Raw genomic sequence first — 19,502 nt, 5'->3', positions numbered from 1 at the left:
TCTTTGGTCGATCTTAATTAATTCTGTCGTTTTATTCGGCTTCTTAGAGGAACTCTGCACTATATTATTATTAGTATCTAGAGGAGTTCTATATTTTAATTGACTGCTATAAGGACTGAAAAGTATCATAAATATAAATATAGCACTACTTTGTAACTAATTGCATTATACCGATTCGTAAATAATTCTATATCATAAAGGATATCAGAAAATCGCTATTTAAAAAATTCTTCGAACGGTTGACCTAAATCATAACCATAAGTCTTGCAAATTTCGTGACTTCTGCTTTAACTAAACCGATGAACTTCATCGCAGAAGTCAGAAATATATAAGTTCTGACCGGCGTAATTAGCGCGAGCAACAATTAGCCCGAGACACTCGTGTTCCCCAACTGAAATATCCGCGAAACTCTAAAGGAGAGGGTTAAGTGAAAGTAAAGCGTAACTGGGTCAATGATCCAGCAGGTCGACGCCCTTAGACCGAATCAGTCGATCAATCTCGAAGGAATTCTGGGGCGAATGCTATTAGCACCGCGACGAACAAATATTATTCCGTCCCGCGGCGGCTCCGCTCGGAGAACGTTTCCACCGAAAGGGTTGGCGACACACATTTTCCGCGGGATCGACCCCAATTATTTAAATCGCGAAGCGGTCTCGCCGAGGCTAACCCCTTTGTTCGACGCGGTATAAGGGTTGGAAACCCTTGGAGACCGGTAACAGGGCCCCGGCTCTCTCGCGGCAAAGGGGTGACGACGAATCGCGAGCCTTGCGAAGTGAATCCAGTCGGCGAGGGGAAGTTCTGTCGCAGCTGCGGGACACCGTCTTCATCGTCTCGACGTCTCTCGGTTTTTATAAAAGGTGTCTCTGCGTCTATCTCTCTTTCTCTCCGCGGTGGCTGCACGACCGCGTCATAGAAGTTTTCCATTAATCAGCCTGCCGTGAAATAAAACCGTCGAGGCGTGTTATCGTTGCAGAGGCGCTCTCGATCCTTTGCGTTGCAATCTAAATCGATCTGGTTTACGTTTTCAGAGTGAAACCGAGCGTTTCCGGTATGCTCCATTGCCCCCGTAGCCGCCTGTTTTCATCCTCGTTATGGATATTTTCTCCTCTAACGCTTGTCCGGCCTTTTTTATTACTTTGTTTATGTCATTCTGCCATTCGATCGTGCCCTCCACAGCTTCGTACATTATCGATCGCTATGAAACAGACACGTGATCCGCAACTCATTAGCGCGCCATGGATTTTTATGAAACTGGAGATTGTTTAAGCTAATTTTAAGTTTTATAAAAATGCCGTTTCTCTTTTAGTCAATTTAATAAGCTGCACGCATTGAAAAGGTATTCTTCGGTTCTACTATTGTCTTCACAGTTTTGTATTTGAGCCAGTTATTTCCGTCAACAATATATTATATCTACAGTGCAGTAATTACTTTCATTAAGATTGTCTTTTTTTTTTAAATCGAAGATGTTTAAAATTATACTATATACTGTACCCGAAGCCATTTTATCTCTAAATCTAAAATAACTTTTCTGGCTTTGTTAATATAAAAATTATTTTGCTAGAACAATTGTAGCGTCTCAGAGTCTCTTTTAGGTATCTCAGAGTCGCTGTTAAAGTTCAAAGGGTGCAATTCTAAGCAGATCTTTACGCAATTATGAATAATAGATTATTTGGCTCCCTAACGAAGGTAATAAAAATTTTCTGAAAGTTTTCCCAATATTTCGAAAGCCAAATCTTTCTTGTAAATGCAAAGGAGATCCGACAGCTTGAACAATGCACCAAAGAAGAATGATTTTCCAAGCCTGTTGTTTATTTAATGTCCTCTAACCGCCAGCATCCCCGTTTGCCAACCAACCTGGCAGTGTTTACCGCATCGATTTCTTATTAATAGTTGTTTCTCGGGCGGATATAAATATTAACAACGTTTTGCCCCCCACCGTTTGTTTACAAGATTCGCGAGAAGGTACGGGTGACTGGATACGGTGTAATCAACGACCTTCCGACCGGGGTTACGTCGACGACGATGGGCAACGAGATCTTGGGCCAGCGAGAATTTCTAAAGCGACCGCTGTTTTGCACGATTGATTAAAGCCATCCTGGTTTTTTAAGGGCCACGTAGGGGCGGCGAAGGTCGCGTGTCGGCACGCATAGACAAATTTACACAGTCACGCACGGGAGGCGGCGGAGACGCGGAGAGACGCGATTAAGTATAGGCCGTTGGCATGGCTACGACCCCCAATCGAATGTATTCATTCTACGGGGCGGAGAGGAAAAAAAAATTCCTTTTGGGCTCGGGGGAATGTCGCGCCGCCGACGAATCCTTCTATTCGCAATATCGACCGCGATCTCGATCCATAGATATTAAAAAAATATCGGCCGGACGGATGCTCGTACGGCTGCTGCTCGTTGGATGGAATTGAGAGGCGCGGTATTAACCTTTCGCATGAAATTGTTCGTAGTGGTAAAATTCCTTTGACAGAGTCAGATTTAATTTACACGGTAAATGGTTAATGAACGTCAATGTTTGATTTAATTTTTGTTTGCATTTTATCGATTTTATCGGTGATTTGTTCGATGTAAGCTTTGCTTGTGGCAAATATTACGACACTGGCTAAAAATCGGAATAAATGTATTTCCGTTCTTTTTACAAAGTAATATGATAGTATGATGATAGTATAATAATATAATAGTAATAATGTAATAGTGTAATAATAGTATGAAGTAGCATTTTAAATTAAATATACCAAAAATCATGAATAGACTATAGATCTCTGTGCAAAAGAAAAATTCTCATCATGAATTACAAGAAACATAAATCAAATAGAATTTCTTTTAATCTTTAATAATTTTAGGCAATTGATAATAATGCAGAAATGTTCTCACACTTTTTAAATATCCTTGCTATTTTAAATTTCACGCAGCCATTTTTATTATAAATTTATAAACTTCATAGTTCTCATGTGAGACAATCATCAACTCGTGACTGAATTTGTTCATCCATTTCCATGTAAATAATTCAAAGAAACTAAAGATTCCTTCCAAACACACACCTTTAATTTATACAATAACTCAACAGCAACCATCAACATACAATCAACAATTTATCTACTTATTTAGATCTCCTTAATTCGAACAATATAATCGATCTCGATGCCTGATCTCGGAAAGTAAATAATTATTAACAAAAGAGTCACAATTCGGTCGGAGGGCTCGCTTCTCCAGTTAATCTAGAACACTTTTGCTCCAACAATGATCGCGGGATGCAAATGCATGCCGCATCCGAGTGTCGCGACGCATTCTCCGCATAAAATTAATCGCTCGAGCGGCGGAACGCGCCTTTGAGCGTGTCGGATCGATGCGTCAATGTCACGCTGCGCGATGAAATTACGAAAATCGCCTGGAGAGCGTACAGGCATTCGGCGCGCGTCGTATTAAAAAATAGATCGACGGATACCGGTGAGAGAGAGAGAGAGAGAGAGAAAGAGAGACCTCGAGCGAAATTGTGTGCATTCATACCGAGAAAATGCAAATTCTCGTCGGACGGGGCTCGACACGCCTCCAGTCATCCTTCTCATTTAATTAAGTGTCTAATTACGGTACAAGCGGAGGCTTCGACTTTCAACACGGCGGATCAATATGTCAATGTCATCGCGCCGATCGATAAAACTGCTACAAATTGCGTCTAGCCCCGGTGGATTCCTTGTCGCGCCGATAAGACTTCGATTCATGTCGCGCTCGATTAATTCGAATTAATTTATGTTACATTGTTCGCCGACTGTATCGCGCAAGACTATTCCTCGGCTAACGCAAATGAACAGCGCGCAGCACCGTGTACAATGGATTTTGATAAATCCTGTCACGGATCATTACAGACGCAGCCGTGGAATTGATGCTGTTTACTTGATCATGACACTAATACCTTGCGAATGGCCGTGGAAACACCTTGGAACTGATTTATTGGTTTTGCCGGGTAATCCCGTTAACGCGTTCCCGATATCTCCTACCGATTGCCGACTTTGTCTCAGGAAGCTATGCCCGCTACCGTTAAATAGAATAATTGGGTTATCGTTATGAATATGCGAACATTTTTTCGATTACAATGGAGGCTTTTTATTAAAAGTCAGATTATTCGATATTTGTGAATATTCATGCGCCGCTCGATTATACATTCTTTATGCTGCAGAGCCTCTTGGATGGAACACGACATTCTTTCTTTATTGAAGTAGATCTTTATCACACGATTGTTGTGGTAGAATTTTTCTATTGTTAATAAATGTAAAAGACAAAGTTAAATCATATGTTATTCCAGCCATCCATAGCACTAAAATAAATTTTTATCTGAAGTCATGAGAAGATGAGATATAAATTTAATAATTTCTTAAGGATAATATTGAAAACAATTTATTTGTATTAAGTACGCATGTTAGAAAATAGTTTCGTTAGTGAACCATACGTCTACAATGTTTTTCCTTCACCTCGTGTGAAACAAATGAGAAAATTAGAGCTCGAGAAAAAGATTTACGTGTCTGACAATGACTGTCCGTTTCCACTTCGAAACAGCGCTCGAAATGAATTTCTCGTCCTCCACGCGACACCCCACGTGCAACATACACCGTACGCGATAGATTTCCGCCAAAAACAGCCGCGTTTCGCCCGTACTGAAAACAGTTAAATTGTTTCGAAAGCATTCCGTTCGATGATCGTGTACACAGCCGATTCTTTGAGAAAAATTCGATTGAAATAACAGTTCTAGAAACTGCCACTTGGAAGGGTTTGCAGACCGGATCTCTGCCGCCCACTTTCCGAACTAATGGCTAGACGGTCTTCGAGGATCCTCTCCGGGGATTTTCCTGAACAAAACATCGTAGCGCCGCGACTCTTCCTCGCGGAAAATCTCGCGGGAGCCGTCTCTCTCTCTCTCTCTCTCTCTCTCTCTCTCTCTCTCTCTCGTCGTTTGCCAATGGGCAAATTTCAGCGAATGTGGAACACGGTGTAATGACCGTGCGGAGTTCCAACTTCCAGATTATAGTCGTTCGCCCCGTTAGAGGTAATCGATAAGGAGATAGGAGTCAAGGAACGTGGAAGAACACGCCGACCGTCCGACGTGACTTCGTTTCCGCTGCGCGAATCGATCTTCCCGTTTGAAAATCGACTGGAAAACTCTCGATTGCTTTATTTTCGTTCTGTCTCGCTGAGCTAATGTCTTAACCTTTTGCGCTGCCTGTATGGTGTCTTATGGTGGCATTAAATGTTTTATTTTGGAAAATTGATAGCCCCCTTTCAGCTGACTCAATTTGTGGGAAAATATATTTTGTGAAGAACGATTTTTAAATTGCTGTTTACGGCGAGGAATAATATATTTTTACTCGTAAATCGTGACAGGTGAAAGGGGTAATCTTTTCTTAAAAATTAGTGCAATTTTAGTGACTCCATATGGCATCATGCTGACAGTCCAAGCTTCATTTATTAAAATTGTTAACCGTTATATACTGATATATATTTATTTGCCATGGGGTGTGTTAAAAGATTCTCTATAGGTTCACGGATTCTATTTTAAATCTGCTCGACTGACTCAACGTCATAAGTCACATACTAAGTTCAAAGTTCACACACCAAGGAGCTTGAAATACATGCAGCGTTATAAATTAACAAGAGCAGAAACATTTCTCAAAAGACGTCGCAGGAGACTCTCGATAAAATTCATTTAATCTTAATTCCATCCTACTGTTTCATAGGTTTTTAATTTTATAAACCTGCTGAAAGAATATACTAAAATACTTGGAACTACTTAATGTTAAAACTTAACCAACAGACAAATATCTGCAACAAGATGTCTGAAAAAGATCTCAATAAATTCGTTTTATTACATTTCTACCTAAACATCTTCAATCTGTCACATCTACAGACCAACCTCGACTAAGAAAATGTGTTTTAATAAATAATAAAATAGCGTGCTACAGGATCGCATTACGAGGATTAGAGGGATCATTATTCAGATGATGTAGAATGTTTTGCGCCGAAAACTCCTTTATTGTCCGGCAGTTTACTGCGGCGATTGACGAGAGTTTTTTAGCATCGCAAGAAGGATTTTAATATCCCTTGTCGCGATGGGTGGCTGGTTCTACGGTGGGGAGGAATAATGATTTAGAAGTAATGGTATTGGCCGGCTCGGGGCGCCATTTGAACGGAGTTTGTTTTGTGTTTCAGGGCTCGGCGGACTCGAACTACTCGCAGCCGAGCTCGGATCTCTCGCTGGACGAAGAGAAGGAGAACTTGCGACGCGAGAAGGAGAGGCAGGCCCTCAGTCAACTTGAAAAAGCCAGGGTGAGGCATTGATATTTCTTATGCTCCCGTTTTGCTTTTCCTTTATTTTTACCTTTATCGTTTCCTTTACCTTCCCCTTTAGTTTTACCTTTATCGTTTCCCTCACCTTCTCCTTTCCTTTTCCTTTCATTTACCTTTTTCTTTACGTTTTACCTTCTCCTTTAGTTTTACCTTTTCCTTTACGTTTTCCCTTCAGTTTCGCCGTCTCCGCGCGCCGTTCTTTTTCCGCCACGCCGCGGCTGTTTTTCCGGCGCGACGCACCGACCCTTTCGTAAATCGTTCCGTATCGATCGGCCGCTTCCGAACGGCGTCGTTGCTCCCGACGCTGCCGGCCGTCTAAGTCGCCCGGCGACGGAATGAAAAGCGTGTCAATGAATACGCGCGGCAGACTAATGAGATTTCGCCCGAAGAGCCTGCCCGGCGAAACCAATTAAACGTCCCCGCGATCCTTTGTCCTCGGCGATAGACGCGGATGCATTGTACGCGCTCGCTGCCTCGATCATATTATTGCCTTTGATTACCACCGACCCCCTCCTCCTGTAACCAACTCAAGAGACTCATTGATTGGATAATTGTTAACAGATCGCTGCGATAAGGGTGCTGTTTCTTTGATAAATGTTGGTCAGACTGATTTTTCGTTTATGCAACGCCTGCTTTGCGTGAAAATACAGTTTATTCGTTGATCTGAAAATGTTAATTGTGCTCGATGGTATTTAGAGTCTTGAGGAATTTTTTAATAGTTTAATTATTGTTTCGTTCCTTTGTTAAAATTTGATTTTTCAAGGTAGAGATTAATCTGAAAATATTAGTTGTGTTTGATGGTATTTAACATTTAGTCTTAGGGAATTTTTAACAGTTTTTCGTGGATCAGAAAATGTGTTTTATGACAACTAATATCTAATAATAATAAGAACTAATACCTAACAGTTTATCGATTCGTTTTTTATTAGCCTTTAAAAGCGCAGATTTTTCGTATTGCATAAAGTGTCAACTAATGTACGAATTAAAATCTGAATGTCTCCAACAATTTAGTAATAATTTATTAATGACTTAGTAATAAAATTATCAATAGAGTACGAACAAATTTTAGTAAAATTTATTAGTATAGTCTCATTCGTTTCATCGTAAAATGCGAATAGCGAATGACAGTGTTCGCAATGCTGGAAAAATTTTGTTCGCATTGCTATTGATCGTGCCGTACAGCAATGTAATGAATACGATCAGCTGCTCCGTCGATTCGTCACGCTCTTATTCTTTATTGAGGGGGCGAGTTGCCTCACCACCAGACTCGCGCTGACAACGTGTCAGCCATCCGTGATCTCACTGTCTTTTATTTTACGCTTACGTTACGGTCGCGCGCGCGTGCTACGTTTTTAATGGACCGTGGCATTACCAAATAAGTATGTCGACATTCGTGATCGACAGACCTTGCGACGTCATCTGTCACTGACACAGCGAATCGCGAATCTTTGCGCAAACATTGCCCGAGCCGATTGTCAAACGTCGAACTAAAACGCGGTATGCATCGTTGATAAAAAAAGGAGTAAAAGAATAGGTAAGATTTAACGCGAAATTCTAAAAATTGTAACTTTACCACCGATGTAAAAAAATCGTAGTTTTGTATAAAGATTCACAGATCATTTCCAAAAAAAAAGATCAATCGATTTCTTGAACTAGCTTGCGACTATTAAGTCTGCGAATTATTAGAATTTATATATTATATATAATTAAAATTTAAGAATTGACATGGATTACAGAAATTATTAAAGAGAATAAATTGTTTAATTTATGATTGTTGCGAATGACGATCATTTTTATTTTCCTTAAAAGTCTTCAATCTGGAAATAAGCACTAATGGTAATCGTTGCAGTGCATTTGTCGAATTTTTCTCGTTCGACGTAAGATTGATAAATCGATGCTATCAGATCGTTATTAATAGATCCCTTTTAATTATTCAGACGAAACCGGTAGCGTTTGCGGTACGGACCAACGTGAGCTATGACGGATCCGTGGACGATGATTCGCCGGTGCACGGCTTGGCAGTCAGCTTCAACGTCCGCGACTTTCTTCACATCAAGGTAACACTAATCAACAACCTGAACATCTCCGAATTCACTATGGGAACTAGTTTATATCATTATTAATTGATATTAATACTATCCTTTTGCATTCTAAATTTGTTAAGAAATCGACGTGAATTTCAAAGGCTAGTTGAGAAGTTAAGTTAAAAGCTAGTTGAGCGACGCATCAGCATAAGGGATGCTAGGCACCCGGGGTCCCACGGCCAGGTGGACCGTGCGGTTCAAAGGTTAACGATCGCGGTGCTCTCTTGCGCAGGAGAAGTACGACAACAACTGGTGGATAGGTAGGCTCGTGAAAGAGAACTCGGACGTCGGTTTCATCCCATCACCGGTGAAGTTGGAGGCCCTGAGGCAGCAGGCGAGCGCCGCGCGCGGCACCAAGAGCCTCTACTCTGCGCGCGGAGGGTCTTCAGGGAACCTTGGCGAGAGTGGTATGCCCTCACGTGGTTCCACACCACCTACACCAGGTATCCTAGCACGTCCTTCTTTCTTTCCCCGCCCCGACAAACGTCACGGTGTCTCGTGCCTCTTACGGGATACCCTCTCATCTCGACCGGTTCGACGCAACCACAGCGAATACAGTGCGGAGGGAATCGTTTCCGGCGGACACAATAGTCAGAGAATATACAAAAAAAGAAAAAAAAAAAGAAATGCGAGCAAAAGACCCGATACCACGAACACTCTTATGCGCTTCTGGCCTTAAGTATCTCTGAGAACATCATCACACGGACATATTATACACACACACACTGTAGCTTTCATTCTTCTCACACGCGAGCTTCTTTCACCAACCTTCAACATATTTGCCCTTTTATTAGGCGTGCAAGTTTATTTCTGGCTGTTCGAACGGTTTTCTAACGATGCCCGCCATTTTGTAGAGAGAGGCTCGTTACGAAACTATAGCGGCTTTTGAATAGTGCATTTTTCACCATCTGAAATAATTCGTTTAATACAGATTTTAGTAGAACAGCTGATTGATTTCAATTTTTATATGCATCGCGTTTTATATACATACTTACTATAGCGTATCCTTTCGTAGCAAAGACGATTATTTAACGTTTACGAGAATACTCTAAAACAATTTCTGATGTTTTATAAAATGATACCATGGTTTTTCTGTTTCGTTAAATGTTTCTTTATTTTGAGGATTCGTATTGCTTAAATGAAAGTTATATTTGACGAGCTGCGAAGGTCAAGAATTAATTTGCACACCCAATAGTTGCTCGGTAAGCGACGGTCGGCATAGACAGTTAGCATAGGGACTTTAGTTATCGTCGGTTGGACCAGCAAGAAATTTTCTCAAGATCGTAATTCTAATATAAAGAGTGAGTTTAAGACTTGTTGATTATGTTCGAGTAGATTCTTTGTGGTCCAATTACGCTTGATCTTAGCGCCGACTGTCCTTTGCTTCTGACTCACGCGAATTCGGCTACGGTTATGCCCATCGCTAATTCACCACACCAGTTCGACACACGCCCTACACGTACACAGGTCCGTGACACACTTTAGTTCCGCTGTAACCAAATATTTCGTAGTCGCTAGTAATGGGAATGATACCGAATCGAGTACTTGTCGTTCGTCGCGAAAATAGGGAACTAAAGAGTAAGATCAAGGAGGTGATAATAGACTCTTCGATCTTTAAAATTAGCTTATAGCAAATGAGAAATTTCACGGAAAGTTGCAGATGGTTCTGTTAGAAGACAGAATTATATAAGACAAATTTTATGCATTTCTAATGAAGTTATTCGATCGAGTGTCAAATATCAGTCAATATCAACTGATCGGAATTATTATGTTATATAGTTCTTTGGTCTTACAATTATTGGTAACGATTTTTATTTTTACAAAAATCCGCGGTTTACTTATAACATTTATCGCAAATTTACAGAATGTAATAAGGTTTGTGAAGAAACTTAAAGAATGTTATAATATGTATAAATCGCAGGATATTATAATCTGAATAGGATTGCAGAATATTATAATTTCTGCATATAGTTTCAACTGAGAGAGTTAGAATACTATTGCAGGGAGGTAATAAAATTTTTACAAGCCTGATGTCAAATTTTTACAAAGTTGAAGACTGCTATAAAATTTGCATATGGTTTAATAATGCTATAAAACTCACAAAATTACAGAATGCTATAAAATTTGCATACGTTTCAATAATGCTATAAGTTCGCAAAGTTGCAAGATGGTATAATATTCATATCCAAAATCGCAGACTGCTACAAGATCTTACTGCAATAGTCGACCATTTCGACTATTTCAATTTAATCGACCATTTCGTCGGCCACAATTTAGCGATTTAATCGCAATCTCGTCACTTAACCAGCAGCAAATGCAGATTCGGAAATCGGTTCACCGAACGAAATATGGAGCACCGGCGAGATCGCAAATTGAGCAGTGGTCGAGTGTTTGGAAAAACCCGGGAATGCTATCCGTATTGATCTATCGGGATGAGGTCCCACTCGAATCGGTTTCGAGCGTGTCGCAACGACGTCGATTCGGTATCAGTCCGGGAACTAGTAGTCGCTTCTGTGATGACGGGATCAGTGCATCGACTTAGTTACCCTAGGTACTTAGATTGCATCGCGTTTTCTGAAGCTTCTCACTAGCTACCTTGAGAGAAAGAGGGACACTGATCGTCGCACAGGATCTCGACTGTCTACCGATTAATCGGGACTCCGTTCTCCTCGACAGGTGACGACTGCGACAGCGTGTGCAACGTCCGGGGAGGGAAGGCGACCTTGACCACACCGTCGACCAAGGAGAAGCGGGTGCACTTCTTCAAGAAGCCGGTAAACGATCTCGACGGGTCCGCAGTGTCTGCGACCACGCTCTGATACTTTGTGTACACTTGAACGTGCCGATCACACTTTTCGATATATAGCTTCTTTTGATAGTCGTCGGCTGGACGAAGCGGGCCGCGGAGTCTCGTTCACGGTACCCTAAATTCGCTCGTGGCATGGCGTCGCGAAACAATGACTATTACCGGCTAGAGGATACGACATTATTCCTGTCAATAGGCTCAGAAGTTCTGCAAATTTGCCCTTTTTCTATAAAATGTCATTCTTGAATTTTAAATAGTTCAATAATGCCTTTGTTAACAATTAGGCGTTTAAATTAAAGTTTCCTTGTTCAGCCTCTTGAGATAGTACATCTTTTGACAACGATTATGATTAGACTTCGAATTGCATGTATTTACGACAAAATTAGGTCACTGCAAACAAATTTAAAAACGTCAATGTCTTATCTTTAATTTATGAAATATTAAAGACTCTATTGAAGTATTTAAAGAAAGAATTAGCTTGCTACCTTGTTTCCATTTCTTACAATTAACGCGTCGACTTTTATTTTTCCTAAAAGTTCACAGTCCAATTACAATGATCTTCTTCTACTGTCCTGAGTTCCTTATATCAATCTATGGTCGTCTAAAGTATTTTACAAAACCTGTACCTCGTTGGCTTTGGATGTACTGGTTAACAAGGCTGCTTCTTAAGCGCGACGTAAAAAGTGTCTGGCTCTATGGTAACGCAAGTAACGATCGAGCCATTCGATTGTCAACTTCTGAACGTCTAGCACGGCTAACTATCGCCCCGTTGACACCGCGTACAAGCCGTATACCAGTTTTACGACGCCGCCACGCTCCGGAACGATCCGCGGGAAAATCTTCCCGCGGATTTGGCAAAGATTCGGCACGGCCCGCGATAGCGCCCATTGACGTGAACGAGGCTTTCGCGTCTAAATTTATCAGTCGGTGCTAGAAAATATCGTGGGCCACGCGAGGACTAGCAGATTTATTTCTGTGAGTATAATCTGCGGCTGTGTGTGTGGGTCTGTAAGCTCCTGTGCATCGTGTATTTGTTGAAAAAGTACGACGGGGCGAGCACTCGGGACCTCGTAACTCTCCTCGAGGCGAGTTTATGTAATAATTTCGCGCGTGCTTTCAACGATTGTCGTACCAAGGAGAATCGCTTCTACCACTACTACTACTACTATTGCTATTACTACTACTACTACTTCTTTTTTCTTTTTCTTCTTCTTTCTCTTCTTCAACCCTATCTGCTTCGCTGGCGCACTGAATCGTTTCGAGCCCGATGGCCGCTCTACGAACAGGTGGAGAACAAACGTACTTTCCTACTTTGTTGTGTCACAGTTAGGTGTCGATGTGAGTAGCGGTTTCTAGCATCGATCGATAATTGCCGTGGATTTGCACAGTTGGTCGGTGTGATCGATACGCCTGATCGATGATCGATCGTAACGCCCCGCCGGTATTTATGCAATTTATAGTGCGCGTCGCGCGTTAATCGTTTCTCCGAACGAAAGTTTCGAAAGGGAGGGGCGTATTTGAAAGCGCGGAACACTCGGACCAACCGTGTGCTCCCAGCGAACCATTTTTCTCGCTGACGCCGTTATTGAAGTCGTCGCCGCTGATATCTAGAGACGGAGCAAAGATTTAAGATGCATGACAGGCAGGGGACACCGCAAAGTAGGTTAATAGAGTGTCATGTGGCGTTAGTTAGACCGGCCACGTGTTCCAATAATTCGAACTAGAGGAACATTCGGGCACCTGCCAGCCGAAACACTCGGTTGTCCCAAAAACCACGGCCGTTCTTTTGACGATACGCTGTTTATTGTTTCTTCGGATCTCGCTTAATTAGACGCGCTCTTTGCTTCGCGAACCCCTTGCGCTGTAGCGGCGAGTCAGATTAGTGATTCTATTAACTATAAGAGTTAATCTACTAAATATGAATATTATTAATTATAATTGATTCTTTTGTCACCAAAAGTCTAAAGAACGATTCCCGTAAGGGAATTACGAGATACGACAAAGAAACTGTAGCGCAAGGGGTTAAAAGGCTGCTCTCGCGCGAAGGCGTTTTTGGGACGACTCTGGTGTAAATCCTTGCTCCGTGCCGTAACGAAAAAATGGTTCTCTGGATCGGTATAGACTAGACGATAGTCCGTAGGAGGTCGTTGATAGCGTTAGTTGTCGAAACACACTGCTTGGCCAAAGCGCCTTTGGATGCTGAAGACAATAATGCCCGAACTGGAAGGTCCTTTGGCCGTGCAGGAGGGTAGGTCGCATGTCTCGAGTCAAACGAGTGGCCATTAACTGTTTTCAATGTTTTCAATGTTGCATTCCGTGCTCACGAAGTCCTACGTAAGTGAGACTATCCTGGGGCTGATCCTGGGGCGAGTGGGTCCCCCCATCGATCGTCGATCTCACTGACTCCGGCCTACGTTTTCCAGGAGACACCAGCGCCGTATGACGTCGTACCTTCCATGAGGCCGGTGGTCCTGGTGGGTCCTTCGCTGAAGGGTTATCAGGTCACGGACATGATGCAGAAGGCGTTGTTCAACTTCCTGAAGCATCGGTTCGAGGGCAGGTTAGGGGATGCTTCGACGATATTGTGCGACGAAAGTGTCCTGAAGAAGGTGTAGACGGTTTTTATCTGGTTGCAGGATAATTATCACCAGGGTATCGGTCGATATATCGTTAGCTAAGAGGTCCTTGTTGAACAACCCGACGAAGAGGGCGATCATGGAACGGTCGACCAACAGCGACGGCTTCGCGGTGGTGCAAACTGAGATCGAGAGGATTTTCGAGCTCGCCAGGACTCTCCAGGTAACTGCTGCCTTTTTAGATCTCTTTAGGTCTCTCTAGGTCTCTTTAAATTTTTCTAGATCTCTTTGGATCTAGATTATTGAAATAAATTCAGTCTCATTATTTTTACCAGAGCAAGATAGATTATTCATATTTAGGACTACGAAGGTGGCAATCTCTCGCCATTTTTATTACTCGTGGATGAAAAAATTTATTCAAATAATTTCTATGACAAAGTCTTTATAATTTTAGCAGCTTACAGACAATAAAAATTAAACCTGTCAATCGGGCTTACACGGTAGGTGTAACATCAAACTTAGCCTCACTTCAAATATTCAGCAATCAGGCTGTGTTCTCTCAACCCCATTCTTTCCTACTTAATTCTCTGACCATTTCTGCCAGTAGACTGTTAATATTTATACTTAATTCTAGAAAAGACTTTATACAATAAATCCTCGTAGAAATTTCGATCTAAACGACATCGAATCTTAACACATTAAAGGCGGGAGTCGTAGTACTATGATTTATCTCGACTGCTGCTTAAAGGCGGGAGTCGTAGTGCTACGATTTATCTCGACTGCGGCTTAAAGGCGGGAGTCGTAGTAATACGATATTAGCTCGATTGTGGCTTATAGGCGGGATTCGTAGCAATACGATGTAGTTCGACTGTACCTTGTCAAAATTTTCTTATGATCACACAAAATATCGCCCGCTCTAGGCCAAAAAACGAGGGGAGGGGGTGTGACCGTCGCGCTACCTAGCATACTTTCATCGAGATCGCCCGCCGTTAATGTGTTAATGGATGTCAGGAGTCCTTCGCAATGTTCAGAGCTGACGCTAACCCTGTTTCAGCTGGTGGTGCTTGACTGCGACACCATAAACCATCCGTCGCAGCTACGGAAGACCAGTCTGGCGCCCACGATCGTCTATCTTAAGATCACGACGCCGAAGGTGCTGCAGAGGTTGATCAAGTCGCGCGGCAAGTCGCAGGTGAAGAACATGAACGTGCAAATGATGGCGGCGGAGAAGCTGGCGCACTGTCCCGCGGACATGTTCGACGTGATCCTCGACGAGAACCAGCTGGAGGACGCCTGCGACCACGTGGCCGAGTACCTGGAAGCGTATTGGAGGGCCACGCATCCGCCTGTAATCGCGACGGTCGCGAGACCGATCCCCGCGCCCGACGCACCCGTCGACGCGCTGACACCTCGCGTCACATCAGGTATCTTTCTGGCCAGGTCGCCGTCGGGCACTGTCGTCGATCGGTAGCTGAATGTTTCGGCGTACAGATACTCCACGTGGGTTTCATTATCGCGGAGAATGGAGTCGCTATACTGATCGGTGACCAGTCAGCAGATTTTTGTGCTTGTGCTCGGTGTGCAAATTGATTCGTGAGCTGCTCTTTGTTTTTTGACAAACGAAGAAATATTTGCAAGTCGACTGCGGATTTTATGCAATTTGTGAAAAAAATGGATAGGCAAGGTTTAAAATAATGGGTTAATTAAAATAATTGGGTATTATAGATACAGGTTTAATTTGTTTCATTATTTCATGCACATATTTCTGTAGAGACAATGTAGAGGTTCATCAGTAGGTGGATTTAGAGAAGCTTTCTTGACGAATTTGTTAACCCTTTTTACGTAAAGCTATTACAGAATCGTGATATTTATGATTGTTTGAAATTATTAATCAAATGGAGTCTGGTTAATCTTAGAGCACTTTCAAATTTAGCAATTCTTTAAACTTAGTCGGTAAACAATAAACACGTTAGAAAACAATTGATAAAAGAATTGTACAGTGTATATAAAAATCCGCAGTCTAACCGTCGCTTTAATTTCGACTCTATCCTCGAAGATGGATTTAACTGGTTGACTTATCGACAACGAGAGAGCCACGAACGAATCTGCGCACCTGGTGCTGGCAAGTGGGTCCCCGGGTAATTCGGAGCAGATAATAGAATGGTTTCGGTGCGTGATATCGTCGAGAAACGATCTCGTGTATCGTTCTCGATCCCCACAGCCTGGTCGCGGTCCTTTCCTCCTCGCGCTGGGTCGAGGCACTCTAAGACTCACTCGAAACTCTAACGAGCCCCAATTCCGTCAACTAACGCTTGACACTTTCTTGTTGCCCCCTCAGGTGCCCGTCGCCAGAGTTACTACGGCCACGAGCCAAGAGGTAACCCAACCTTCTCCTTCGTGCGCAACATTGTTACCACACGTCTCTCTCTCTCTCTCTCTCTCTCCCCCTCCTCAGTTTCACCTTGGTCGCGCAGCTTTGTGTTCCGTTACTCGCTCGATCCGACTACCGCATACTATACTATACTTTACTATACTTTACTATACATTACTATACTATACTTTACTATACTTTACTGTACTTTACTATACTATACTGTACTGTACTGTGCTATACTACACTATAAACTACACTATACTATACTATACTGTTCCGTACTGTACTGTACTGAAGTGTACTATACTATACTACACTCTACTTTACTATTACTGTACTGTATTTATTACTGTACTGTACTACACTATACTAAACTATACTGTACTGTACTAAACTATACTGTACTATACTGTACTATACTACACTATACTATACTATACTGTACTGTAGTAAACTATACTGTACTATACTGTACTATACTACACTATACTATACTATACAGTATTATCCTGTAGTCCAAGGGGATTCGGAACAACCGAGACAGCCTCGCGACTGTTGTTCTTCTATCGCACGTCGCGTCGGTCCCCCATCCCTCCGTTGTTGTTGCCACCGCGCTCTGTTGCGTATATTATTGCGTTACAATTTACTTCGAGCGCGGCCGACATTCGAAGCTAGTAATGAAACACGCTATTCACACCTTTGTCATTAGCTGCACGTAGCCGTTGCATGGTTTAGTTCGTGGTAGAGAGTAGGGGCGTTACCCTCTAGGAGACCGCCAGTGGCTATGCAACCTCTCGCAGCCTGCTGATTCCATCACGGTAATTTCGATGTGCCGCACGTACCCAGGATCCAACATTGTAGACAGCCGGCGGTGGCTGCTCGACGAACCAGAACGGCCGCAGTCCTTCTAGAGAAATTTATGCGTGTTTCAGCGATAAAGAACTGCACGGGATCGTTGTAATTTGATTGCGAATTTTTATTGCAAGCTCTTCGTGCGTTATTTTATGCATGCGCGAAGGAGAAAAACATTTCTTGCATCGTTTGACTGGTTTTCTTACGTTGAACGTAAAGCGGCAATGCAAATTAATTTCATTGATATGTGCCGTTCGAACATGCGCATCGCGGATATGCACCGTGCCAGAAAAATCCACGATTTAATTATGGTACAGCTGGAAGATCTCTTGAGACGGATATATAGTAAGAACCGAATGCATTTCGATTAATATACATTTCTCTAGCATGCAAATGTCATAAATGCAGAAAAATCGACAATCTATTATATCACATTTAATGTTACACATTAAATGAATGCAGAAATATCTGCAATCCAGTTGCAATATGCTTGAAAAATATCTTGGGGAAAACGAGGTAAAAATACAATTCACTTTGAATTATATGCATTTTCCATACTTCCACATTAAATGAATGCAGAAAGAGTCTACATATGACAGAATTAATTTATGACATAAAGTTTTCAATCTCGCACGTGCCATAAATGCAGAAAAATCCGCAGTCAAATTCTGCTGCACCCGTTCGATTAATTTCTCGAAATCGATATTCGTAGGACCTGACGTAAAGGTTTCTCGAGCAGCACCCATTTCCTGTAAATATTTCTGCCTCCACTATTCGGCGTAGAAGCAGCGAGCCGCGCACGAGCTGGTAAATCGAAACTAGCAGTCTTCGAGTCCTCAGCGGGCCGCGAAGAGTGCTCTTGGATAAGCAGCGCGCCTTCGCATCGGATTTCTTTTCAGCGACAGAGCACGGTTCGACGAACCCGCGTCAACCGTGGCGAGACAATGGCGCGGCGGTTGCTCTCGTTAGCCTCGAACGTCTCTTATCTTGCTCTCTTTGTTCATCCCTTCGTCATCAGTTTTCCGCCCGAGGGAACGCTCTATTCAATTTCTCTTACGTGCTCATCCCATCGCATTTCATCTGCGGCTTGCGCACGCTGTTTGCCGTCTTTTCACGAGGACAGGCACCGGCCCGTCGGCCAATTTCGCGTGGACGTCGTAATCATCTCACGAGGCACCACGTCGATCTAATTGCTCCGCCAGTCATCTTAAAAAACCGCGATAATCTCGTCACGTTAACTCCGCATCGAGCCATTCGCCTCTCATACATACGCATCCTCGGATCGTACCCCTTTTCTCATTCTTTATTCTCCCGTGACTTTTCATCATCTGTTTCTGTGCTTCTCTAACAGAGCCTAGATTAAGGGGGACGCTGCCCGTTAGCGTTAAGGGAGCTCGCAAAGAGAGTTTGTGAAAGCACTAACAGCAGGCTTCGAACCGATCTCCAGGAGTCTCTCGACCAGATACCACTAATTGGGAGTCGGACTCGTCGATCCACGCGTGTTCCGTGCTCGGCAATACTAACGAGTCTGCTCTCGCGTGGCTGCCAATAGATTCTCCGCCTAGAAAGCTAGTCCCATTGTCTGTCGATCGTGTCTACGATGCGCTGGGATGCGGCTAGACCGGGGATGTTCAACTCGTCCTTAGATCCACAGCGAGAAATTGCTATTCCAAGCTCTTTCATGGTTTTAACAAAAGTAGCTCGCTCGGCGCTAAGAGATCGGTTGAACGTCGCTGTGCTAGACAATCACGCGGAGGATTGATTCCAAAGCGGTTATCGACGTCGCGTGGATTGTCGACGAGCTCTGACTCCGTTGTTTTGTCTCTGTTTACGTGTAAAAGCCGTGGAGGCGGTGGCTGCCACGGGGGTGATCCGCAAACAGGGCCAAGTCACCTATGGCCGTGGTGACGATGGCAAGCGGAAAGAGTCGAGCTAATTGTGAACCCGCTCGCTCGACGACGATAAGAACGACCGGCTTCTTCCGCTCCTCCCACATCCTCGCCGCGGATGAGATTTCACGGCGTAGACACACACACGCACACGCACCCCCGCCTGATATTGTACAGGGGTCCTCCCCTTGTCACAGGGGGGAGGTGAGGTTCTGAGAATTAGAGACTGTGTAAATAGGGATACCTACTTTCTGGGGCCGCGTAGTAAGTACTGACGGGTTTGGTGCATGGGCCCGGTGAACGGGGATCCTACCTGTTTCTCTTCACCGAAACGCAGACGGATTTATGTTTCTTGGTTACTTTGTTGAACGCCTAAAACCCTCCGCTGTGCAACGTTCACCACCGTGCGTCTCGCAAGTTTCGCGATTTTTTTTCAGTCGCTAAAAATCAATATGACGCGTTGCATTTATTGGACAATAGAATTCGTAATTGCTAAAATTATAAATGTATATTTGTGGAAAATATTCAGTGTAATTGTACAAGTTTCACACTAGAAACACTGAGCCTTATACACGGC

The 19,502-nt window shown here is 43.1% G+C and overlaps 1 protein-coding gene across 11 annotated transcripts in view; it reads left to right on the top strand.

Annotated features, from left to right (window-relative positions):
* The window catches only part of Ca-beta (Calcium channel protein beta subunit), a 149,558-nt gene that overhangs the window by 116,303 nt on the left and 13,753 nt on the right, over positions 1 to 19,502 (top strand). For 8 of the 11 annotated variants that reach the window (XR_013493769.1, XM_078177483.1, XM_078177477.1 and 5 more), the window contains 7 exons: positions 6,207 to 6,323; positions 8,282 to 8,401; positions 8,661 to 8,871; positions 11,105 to 11,202; positions 13,658 to 13,794; positions 13,871 to 14,033; positions 14,865 to 15,234. Coding sequence is in view for 10 of the 11 variants with exons in the window: in XM_078177483.1 (XP_078033609.1) it covers positions 6,207 to 6,323; positions 8,282 to 8,401; positions 8,661 to 8,871; positions 11,105 to 11,202; positions 13,658 to 13,794; positions 13,871 to 14,033; positions 14,865 to 15,234 (1,216 nt within the window). In the remaining variant the exon portion in view is untranslated. The remainder of the gene's footprint in view (positions 1 to 6,206; positions 6,324 to 8,281; positions 8,402 to 8,660; positions 8,872 to 11,104; positions 11,203 to 13,657; positions 13,795 to 13,870; positions 14,034 to 14,864; positions 15,235 to 19,502) is intronic. The other 3 variants (XM_078177484.1, XM_078177482.1, XM_078177487.1) reach the window with 1 other exon arrangement.

Source organism: Augochlora pura, chromosome 3 (assembly GCF_028453695.1).
Source record: "Augochlora pura isolate Apur16 chromosome 3, APUR_v2.2.1, whole genome shotgun sequence".
In the NCBI taxonomy this organism is placed as follows: Eukaryota; Metazoa; Arthropoda; class Insecta; order Hymenoptera; family Halictidae; genus Augochlora; species Augochlora pura.
Note: the sequence above shows the minus strand (reverse complement) of the source record. Positions and strands in the feature narration are given on the sequence as shown.